Source organism: Gossypium arboreum, chromosome 1 (genome assembly GCF_025698485.1).
Source record: "Gossypium arboreum isolate Shixiya-1 chromosome 1, ASM2569848v2, whole genome shotgun sequence".
NCBI lineage: Eukaryota > Viridiplantae > Streptophyta > Magnoliopsida > Malvales > Malvaceae > Gossypium > Gossypium arboreum.
The window spans coordinates 102,301,207-102,312,256 of NC_069070.1; the positions used below are offsets into that span (position 1 = coordinate 102,301,207).

General features: G+C 30.2%; 1 protein-coding gene across 7 annotated transcripts; it reads left to right on the forward strand.

The window, feature by feature from the left end:
- Positions 1–1,432: 1,432 nt before the first annotated feature.
- LOC108480231 (uncharacterized) lies at positions 1,433–9,046 on the forward strand. Of its 7 annotated transcripts, none has more exons than XM_053029676.1 (14): positions 1,433–2,130; positions 2,279–2,344; positions 2,455–2,520; positions 2,656–2,731; positions 3,577–3,654; positions 4,403–4,500; positions 4,940–5,013; positions 5,496–5,583; positions 5,668–5,825; positions 6,651–6,693; positions 6,937–7,002; positions 7,238–7,315; positions 7,790–7,885; positions 8,663–9,046. In XM_053029676.1, the coding sequence occupies exons 1-13, from the start codon at positions 2,023–2,025 to the stop codon at positions 7,865–7,867; spliced, it is 1,077 nt and encodes a 358-aa protein (XP_052885636.1). In that variant the 5' UTR covers positions 1,433–2,022; the 3' UTR covers positions 7,868–7,885; positions 8,663–9,046. The 7 variants fall into 7 exon arrangements, with proteins under 7 accessions (XP_052885636.1, XP_052885634.1, XP_052885638.1 ...); XM_053029674.1 differs by having other exon boundaries at positions 8,689–9,046; XM_053029678.1 differs by having other exon boundaries at positions 8,767–9,046.
- The last annotated feature ends 2,004 nt before the right edge of the window (positions 9,047–11,050 follow it).

Sequence of the window (11,050 nt, forward strand, 5' to 3'; positions counted from 1 at the left end):
TGGACAATCTAACCCATTTTGGGAGCTACCACTTAAAAGTCTAAACAATAATCAAGTATAGTATTATTTGTTATTTTGTCAACCAAGAGCATACTGATACAAAGGGAATAAGAGCAATGGCCACCCATGCGTGTAAAGGATAAATAGCAATGCATTGGAATAAAGTAGGACTGAGCAAAGAAAATTGAAAATTTGATTTGAATAAATGTGTTCATTTAACCTAACTATTATTATTATTATAATACAAAAGTTAAAAGTAAATGTTTCATAAAAAAAGTTATGAAAGTAAGTTTTATATTAGAATAAGTGAATCATTTTCTTAAATGTAATAATTATAATTATAATTGTAAGTGTAATTTTAATTTTAAAAAATAATTTATTAAATTTTATAATATTTTATTTATAAAAAACAATTATTTATAAGTTGTCAATTATATATAAGTAATAGAACATTGTGTCTTAAGATATTGGAAGTATGTATCAAGACCAATTGTGATTTAGAATATTTGTTTAAGTTGTGTATATGAATTTTGTGATAAATTAATGTGAATAAGTAAAATTAAATTTTAAGACTATATAATAAGCTCAAATGATGAATATATGTATCAATTCGAAAAAAAAACACAAAAATAAATTGCAAAGTTTGAAATTGAGTCCAATAATAATAAATTAAAACTCCGTTTCTTTCACTAAAAATAATTTTTAGAAGATGATTTTTAGAAAATAACTTACTTTTTGAAAAAGCTAATATTTTATGGATTTGACAGATTTTTAAAAATATTTTATAAAATTTATTTTCAAGGAAACAAACATACATTCTAGATTTTCTTATCTTTTAATTGTTTAATTGAGTTTATTTTATATCTATAATTTTATATTTTACATTGTTTTTGCATATATTAAAAATATTTTGTTAAATTCAGGTTAATTACAATGTCATTTTTAGTTACATGATTACCAAGTGAGTATTTTTTATTTAAAAGATGTGATATCAACAATATTGACAAAAAAATTAATAATGTCAACAATTAGACTTGATTTTTAAATCTAAAAAGCAAAGGACTAAATTCTTGGAAATAAAAGTATAGAGACTAAATTATAAATTTGTGAAGAATACGTAGACTTATAACATATTTTAACTTTTATATTACAAAATATTTATTATTAATATATTTATAATTGTAATAAATATTTATTATTATTTTCTGTGAATAATAAATATTTTTATTAAAATATTAATATTGAATATTTTCAATAATATGTGATGAACAGTATTTAAAATTATTATTTTTAAGTTATATATATGAATTTTGTGATAATAAGAATAAATAAAATTAAAATTTAAGGTTACAGAATAAATTTGAATGATGTATATATGTATCAATTTCAAAATAAAACACAAAAATAAAATTTAAAGTTCGAAATTAAGTCTAATAATAATAAATTAAGTCTTTGAATCTGAAAAGTTTTAAAATTTTTTAAGTGACATCTCTTGCTCAGATCTGTACATCAAATAATCATGACAATAATGGTGAGAAGCAATCGTGGTGGGTAAGGAGGAAAAAGGAGAAAGAAAATAGGGAGAAAGAAGAAGCATCTCCAACGTTGTTCATTGATAGGACAATGCTCGTCGGTGGTGGTTTAACAAAAGCAGCAATGGCGTAGCGACAAGTGTTCCTACAAGGGAGGAAATAGAAAAATAATGAATGAAAGAAAAAAAATTTAAAGAACAAAGAAATAAAAAAAGGGAGGGATTTGACCAATTTTTTAACCGTAGTATCCAAATTAACAATTTTTTTTAAATGATAAAAAAGAAGAATGAGTAAAGGCAATTTTGGGAAATAAAAAGGGTAGAAAGGTTTTTCTGACTGAAGTATTGATGTCCGAACCTTAAATCCTTGGAAAAATATCAGTGTAAGCGACAGTGTACAGATTCCTTCATTTCCTCTCCGATCTCCACAAACTACTGGCCAAACCACCAATAGCTTTAACTGCTATATCTCGCCCGACTCAGACAGAGAAATGGGGCCAACCCTGGAAGCAAAGAGTTTGAGAAAGGCGGTGGTGCCATCAACACTCCTAGAGAACCCATCTCCTGGAAACCTCCAGTCAACTCGCCTTGCCCTCCATGTGTGTGTGTCTTTTTTTTTTTTTCCTTATATGCATATGTGTGTGTGTGTGTGTGTGTATGTATATATATATCTTCCTCGCATTTACATGAAATCATTCATACTTTTTATTTATTTATTTAATGTTTTTTTTTCCCAATTCTTCGTAGGTGAATGAGGATTCCTCCTCTTGCTGGGTTTACATTGCATCCGGATGCAACATCTACAGACTTCAAGTATAAATAGATCGAAACTTTTTATATGTGTTTGGGTGTTTTAATGAGTTCTTACAACTCCCGCTTTTTATTTTTTATCTTTGCTTTTTTGTAATTATTAATTTAAATAGATTCCGCTGGAAGATTCTTGGCTTAGCACAGGGAAAGAAGGCCTCCTTATTCCGGAGACAAAAGAGGTGCTCATTCTATGACTTTTAACAGCACGCCATTCATAAATTTTCTCCTAAAGAAGAATATGGACTCCAAATTAACCTGCCCTTCTGTTATTCATTTATTATGTATTGATGTTGTTTTGAGCTGTGATTTTGAAGGTTATAGAATCTTTGTTACTTAAACGGTGCCCTCATCGTTCAGAAATCCAAAGTATTGTACTTACTGAAATAGAAAGTAAGTGGCATTGGCATTGATATTAGTGTATCTTTCCATTGATCATATCCTAACAGAATTCATTTCCATGGCTTATGTTATGCATAAAATTGCTAATGGTTGGTTGTAGTTCGAAGAAGATGGGATATTTCTTACTCATACTTTTTATTGACATTATCTTATTCTTTATCTTATTGCTCTAAATGATAACATATGATAGCAAGTTCCGTTATATTCATGGATGGGGAGAGATAGATAGAGATATGGTAGACCTGTGTGTGGTTGATTAGAAGCATTTGATCTTTAATACATTTTCGTTCTCAGGATACTTCTCTTCTCTTGTATCTCATTAGTATATTGGGGTTCATTTTTACATTCAAACAAATTGTCAAAATCTTGTTCTAGTGAGGTATCTTTTGGTGCTAGACATTTAGGTGCCTCTTGCAAATTAACACAAGGAAAGAAAGAACATTTATTCCCCTTTAAAATGCTTCAAGGTCTAACATCGGCTTTTAACTTGCATAGGTTTGTTTGAAGTTATAATTAAACCTGCATGAGTTTTACTTCTGTCTAGCTGTACTTTTAGCTGTTTGTAGCATTGGAGTGGTTTAATTTGTTAATGCTACTGACTTTAGAATACCAAGTAGCATTGGCTCCTATATTGCTTGCTTCTTTTGTATGTTCTCTTCTAGCTATTAACTACTTCTCACGGTAAATCATCTTTCTCTTATAAGGGACAAAATCCTATTAAGGTTTTTGGATTGGATTGACATTATGTTCCAATTTTGCTGCAACAAATTTTCCTCAAGGAACCCTGTTAAGTGACATTGATATTTTTACACTTGTTCAAAATGTTATGTCTACAGGCACTGGTTACTTAGTATTGGCAAGTGTGGATGCTTATGGTCATCTTATTGTCTCTAAACTGGATGCCAGTGGTAAAGGTACATACTCATATCACATGTTGTTTGAGTGTGGGTTTGATGAAAACGTTTCTGGTGTATTCTTCATATTTGAAACACTAGTAATCTGTGGTGCTTCTCTTTTTGAGAAGCAATTATGAGCTTTTATGTTCTTGTTTAACTCTTTGGCTCTTTTGCATGTGGAATTTTCTGTTTGGTAGGCATGTCTATCTCAGAAGAGACAAAAAGAGTTCCATACCTTCTCCTAAGGCTTTCTTAAGTGTTTTTCATGACTTCCATACAATGATAGTTCTGGTTCATCATCAAATAAAGCCAACCCGAGTAGAATTTTTTTTGCTTTCTACTATGCTGCCATGCTGTAGATGATCTGCGGTCTTGGTTTTTTTCAAAACTTGCTAATTTTAGTTAATTCCATTATCTATGCATCTTTGTATATTACTTTTCTGCCGCCCTCTTTTGTTTGTTGATATGTTAGATTCATATGCTGTGTGGTTTTAGACAGTGAGCTGGAAATCTGGGGGGAAAAGCGTATCTAGAACATTTAAAAATTAATCTGTTTGATATAAAATATCCAAACTTCTTTGTGTTAACCCCTTAGAATAATGAGGAAACGGGGGTAAACAAACAATTAATAGTGCCTCTATCTCTGCGGCAACAACTAAATGCAACTTATTTTCTTTGTTGGTGGACTCTGCATCATGTTGTTTGCCAACTTTGCATTTTTAAGTAATTAAGGTGTCTTATCAATGTCTACTGTTGAAATTTTCAGATGCTGACAAGATTACTTATTCAGTGTTACCTGGGGATTTTGGTGTTGGAGAAGGTAGTTGGTCTGGGATTTGCTTCAGTCCAACTCAATGGTCCATGGTATGTGATCTTCCATTGTATAAATTAAACTAATAAAATTCTATAGGATAATACACTTTATGGTTTGTTAGAGTTTCTGGTCTCTTCTATAGGATGTGGTTTTTCTATACCATTTTTATTCATGTCTTAAGCGCATAGTATCTAAAGGACACTTGATGTTGCTAAATGTTTCTTATACCTAGTCAAAGCCACTATGGTTTTGAATTCTGCATTTGCAGCAATGATAAGTAGAAGTGAGATTACATTAAGGAAACTCAGCTTTAAATATATGCTATGTTCTAACATGTCGGACATGTTACTTCAACTTCTAAACATCTTCTGGGTCAATACTTAATGCACTTAACTATTTCTACCATAATTTTTTTTTTTTTTGGTAAATTGAATTTTATCCTTTCCAACATAAATTAGGGCTTCACTTTGCACTAATTTCTTAATCCAGGCAGCTGTGGCACGAAGCTTCTGCAAAAGTGTTGATATTTATGACCAGGATATCCATCTTCGGACTTTGCGTACGTGAGTGTTATCAATCTATCTTCTTACATGTGTACCAGGTCATACTTATGTCCATCCTTCGTGAGAGACTCGAGAATTTTGCATTAAAATTCTCACTAGGGAACTATCCAAATAATAGTTTCTGCTTTATGACATGGTTATTTGATTCTCAATTATGGACCTGGCTGCATATAATTTGAGTGCAGTCAACATGTCAAATAGAAAAGGCTTTGTGTGGGCATGTAAATTTCCTACTCTCATACTTTCTTACAGCTACTTGTGAATCATTATTTGCTTAAACCTCATATCTACTTTCTTGAGCTAACATGGAGAACCAACATACATCTGCTTCTGCAGCCTACCTGATCGTCCCTTGACAACATTGCAGTTTATAGAATGTAGAAGATTCAAGTTCCTAAGAACACAATAAAATATATTTAATGTTATTGACATCTGGAATTTTTTATATGGACTTTTTATATTGATTTATTGATACATTTCAGACTTTGGTATCCATCTTCGCTAAGCTTCATGCGGAATTTAGGTCATGGGAATGAGAGTTCTATATTAGCCGTAACTGAAGGCTGCCAGGTATATAATAATGCATTATATTTTATGTTTCTCAATGTGTTAAATAATCTTATGGTTCTGCTTCTTTTTCTGGTATTAACGTAGTTGTCTGTATGGGACTTGAGAATAAAAGAAAATGGTGGTTGTCTAAATCGTATTTGTGGTTCTGCTGGAGATATCTTTTATGCTGTCTGCAGTTCTTCAACTGTTAATATTGCAGTGGGTGGTGCTGATCGAACTGTGACTATCTATGATCCCCGCAGGTTGGTTACCATTATATATGTCAGTTTTAAAAAGTAAATGCACAATAACTCACACTAATTAGTTTTCCCTCAATTCAAGCGGATGATTGGTTTATTATGAACTTCTGGATGATTATATTAACTTTTCCTTAGGGTGCCTCTAGTAGACAGGATTATGCGAGAATAATCAATTAAATTTATAAAATAATGTTTTTATACACATTTATAGAGGAGGATTGAATTTGGGCGATCTATGGCATTAGATTAGACCCCTGAGAAGGGAGTTGGATTAAGTCTGGCCAGGGTGACTTGACTTGTGTTGACAGAGCCAACTTGTGAAGGTCACATGAATAGATACACAGACAATTTTCTGTGATTCTGATTTTATCTATTATGGGTTCATTTTTACCATTTCCTACATATTGTTTGCATTTTTTTTTTCAGATTTGAATCCCGTAAATTGGTAATGAAGTTATAAACAAACCCATTAAAGTGTGAGCTATATGTTAGAATTTGTCTTCTAGTAAAGGAGTAGAGATGAAATGATTTTTGATATATAATGGACTATTAAGGTTGGTGAAAAATAAAATCCATTTGTCCTGCTTCCAATTTTGCCTATATGACGAACTCATATGACAATTACTTTATCCTACTGCTAATCATGTTTATGAAATCACAGAGAAGGATATAGTCAAAATATTTAATCCAATTTATAGTCCTCCTAATGGATTTCCATGACGGGTTGATTGGCTTGTGTATGGTAGTTTAATAAAAATTTTGTGGAATGTTTCTTCACCTTGAGACACAATGAGATTATGCGGCACTAATATTACTTCTTCTATGTAGATGGTCAGCAATTTCAAGATGGGTGCACTGTTCAAAATATGAGGTTAGTTGTTTGACTAAATTTCCTCCTGGTTTGTCATTAATGTTTGTCAAACCTAGAGATGGAAATATGGTAACAAAAGACATTCTTATGTGCTCAACTTGACATCAAGCATATGGAAGTGAACACTTACTAGTGAAGTTCCAATGCCTTTTTTCTTTCTAGAGAGGTTCCATGTGATTTCATCATCTTGGATTTAACATTATAGCCATATATGGGTGTTTTTTTTGTTTGTTGATACTGCAGATTACTGGACTTGCTTTCTCGTCTCTTGACCCTGATTACATCTTTGTTCAAGGGGTTGATTATGAGGTGACTGCTTTTCAACTTGCAATTTTATTTCCATGTGTAGTTGGATTCTAGCTTAGAAGAATGAGTGCTTATCTGTCTGACCTTCAGTTTCATGAGTCCCTTTACATATATGTAATATATATATATATAGCTGTGTAAGTTTCTATAGCTAGCATAGTAGTTATCCGATCATGTTGAGTAGTTTACTTTGAGGTTCCATCCAGTATGACTTTTGGATAATAAGGAAGCTTTGCAGGTTTTCTGTGGGCAGTGGCAAGAAAGCAGTAAGGTATTTTCATTTAGAGGAGACTCAAATTGGCTGGGATTCAGTAAGGTATTGAGTTCGTAGTAAATTCTGGTTGAAATATCTGTTCTTTCTTAATGCTGGCACTCACAGAGAGAGTCACTTGTCTTGGTTGGCCAGCGCCGAGGTCAAATTCTGTCATGAAACTCTTGTCTTGGTAGCCTTCTAAGGCTAATCTTGTGTAGAGAGTGACAACAACGACCGTATGTGACTGGGAACAAGATCAATATAATATTCTCTTTATTTATTACTACCCATCTTCTAAGATGTGGTAACCTTGTTGGTATTAGTAGTTACTATAATTTGTGTAGTTCTTTTGGTGATGTCGTTTCATCCTTTTCAAGCCACCAAGATATCTTTCTTTAGAAATGTTAAACATGGATGTAATATCAGAAAAAAGATTAAATATATTTTGTCCTAGGTCTGCTTTCATTTAAAGTGTTGATGCTTGCATTCAGTGAACAGAAGTCATTTAACTGGTCTTTTTGTCTATTTCTGCTGCAGTGCTCTAACAGGGATATACTTGGTGGATGGTGTGATTCGGGTAGCATTTTTGTAGTTGACGTTATAGCTAAAGGATAGTGAAAAGGCCACCTTGAAGTAAGTGTTGTTAATGGATTTTCCTAGTGGCTGTTCGTCGGCCTTCTAATCCAGGAATTCACATTTCACTCCAAAACATGCTTAATCTAAGGCTTTCACTTATCATATGTGCATGCAATCATTTCAAGCAGCCTCATTACCCCCAAGTCAAGCCCTGCTATTGAACACTCATAATTCCTTCCAAAAATTGTAGTATTTGATTATCTTGTGCCCCCCCAAAAAAAAAAAAAAAACTCCTGAAAGTAGAATTGTTGAGGTTTGAAGTTGACTGTGCATGACTTTGTGCATGTCAGCCACTAGTTCATTGCATGGGATATTACATGCAACTTATGCACAGATTATTAATTTTGCCATAATACATAAGGTCGAGCTGGTATTTTACTGGTTTCATTTGTTTTTTTTTTATTGAACTTGTGCACAAATTAGTGATAATATAGTATCCATTCACCTAGAGGTGAAGCCTTCAGCTGATAATTTGGTTTATCAAGTTTGGTTAATATCCATTTATTCTGAATATTTAATGTTTTAAGTCACTATTAAGAGATGAACTTTGATGGTGGTTTATTATTATAATTATGAAAGAGACAAAATCTGGAGCCCTGAACAGAAATAGATGCATTTTTGGTTTTCTCCCAAGACAGAATATTTTCCAAGTAATCTTTAACATGACATTTCATTTCATTTTATAAAGCTTTTGTTATCATCCCTTGAGTTACTCTATGTACATTGATCTTGAGAAACAAATTAATGGAGTATTATTATTTTTATTTTTAAAAGGGTGAAAATTTGCAACACTTTTGCAGTTGGAATGGTGGTTGTAAGATTTCAAAATTTCATTCACTCTCTTTACTTGTGAATTTTTAATGGTTTCAACTTTCAAGTGAAATGAGCTGACCAGATCAGAACATACCATCAAAACTGAGAATTTGTGGCTGGCTGAGGCCCCCTCGTGGTTTAAGAAAGTTCAAAGGTCCAGATAAGTGGCGGGAGCGGTATTCCCTCAAAAAATTCTCTCGTTTTTGAATCTTCATATATTTTGCATCTCTATATAATTTTTGGTATAATCTCATGATTTTTGGTATTTGTTTATATATTTTGGTTTGATATTCTTGTATAATTTTTGTTACTTTCTCATATTTTTTTTTTCGGTACTCTCATAAATTTTGGTTTGATACTCCCTCTTAACTTTTGTTATGCCATTTGATTTTTTTTTATGCTTTCAAAATTAAGTTTTGATATTAGAAATTAATTTTGGTATATAAAATATTATTTTGCATACTAATAAATTTTGTGGGGATTTTGTTGGGACAAACCAATGGTATATTGGTAGAAAAGATATTATTTTAGTATACGAATAAATTTATTTATCTACAAGGATAAGTTAACAAATATTGTAAATTAAATAAATAAAGTAAAATTTTAAGGCAAAGCAATATTTGCTATTCCTCGAAATTGAAAATAAAATCTAATACAATAAGTGTTGTTTTTGTTATTTTAGGATTTATTATATCAGATTTTTAAGGAAAATTTTAAGTGATAACTATGGTTGATTATATACAAAATAACTATTAATTTTCAATAATGGTAGACTTACCATTACATTTAAATAAATTACGTAGTATGCAGCAATAATATTTTCTGAATATCAAATATTAGTTTCTCCTCTTAACAAAATATATTGTACAAATTTTTTATACAAAAATTGATTTTCTCAAACAAAAATTAATTTTAAAAGCATACCAAACAATCATAGGACATTTTAAAAAATAGAGTGAGTACCAAAATCAAAATTTATTAGGGAGTAAAAAAATTATAAGGGTATGCTAAAAAAATAGGGAATACAAAAAAACATGAGTGAGTATCAATAATTTTTAATATTTACTCATAATTTTTATACATACTTATATTTTTGGTATTTACTCGTAATTTTGGTATGGTTTCTAAATAAGGATTTGAAATTAGAAATAAAAATTTAGAGTAAAAAATTTATTTTTAATATTAAAAATTTCAATAAGATTTAGAGATGAAAAAATTGATAACTTTTAGATTATTATTTTTCATACTATTATTTAGTACGAAAAAAATTGCATAATGATAATTTTTAAAAACTTGAAGAAATAAGTGAAACAAATTTAGGAAGAGGAATCAATTTTTGGTAGTCTCTAATAAATTTTGGTACCCTTTCATATTTTTTGGTATTTATTCGAAATTTTTATATATACTCATGTTTTTTTTTGTATTTTATCATAATTTTTGTAGACCCTTAGAATTCTTGGTATGGTTTCCCAATGAGGATTTGGGATGAGAAATTTAAATTTGGAGTAAAAAATTGTTTTTGAATATTAAGAAATTTCAATGAGATTTTGGAGATGAAAAATAGGTAATTTTAAATTATAATTTTTCATACTAATATTTAGTATTGAAAAAAATATTATATATAGTGGTCATTTTAAAGGGATAATTTCAAGATTTAGTTCTGTACTTTAATAAATTTGTCCATACCTATTATTTTAATTTGTCCAATTTGATACTTGTATTTTATTTTTGGTAACCATTTTTGTAGTTGACCATAACAATGTTTTTTTTTTTTTGTTGACGTGGCATATCACCCAACTAATAACTATTGATTTGGCGACATTCCATCTGACTGTTTATTGAACTTGATAGGCTAGGCAAGGCCCTTATAAGCAATTCTACTTTTTTTTTCTTTTTCATAAAAAATCAAATATCTATTTAAAATTACTCCAAAATTTTTTTCCTACAACTAAATTTTTAAAATAAATATTATTTTTAAATTTTATTTTCACATTTGAAATTATTCTTTTTTTATAAATAATATACATTAACAAATTTCTTTAAATTTCCTGTTAGTCTTTCATTTTCTTTTTAAAATTTCCTGTTAGTCTTTCATTTTTTTTTTGTTTTATTTTCAAATTTCTGCTTCTGTATTAATTGATTTCTATTTTCTCCTTTTTTTTTTTTAAAAAAACAAAATTCTAAACTAAGCTATGCAATACAAAGGGAGAAGGAGAGAATGGACTGAGAATTTGTGAGATTTTACCGATACAATTGAAAAAATTTGAAGAACATTCATTGATAACCAACAATATTTTGGTTTGAAAATGACAATCAGAAAAAAGATAGGGTCTCACTTAACCCCAAAAC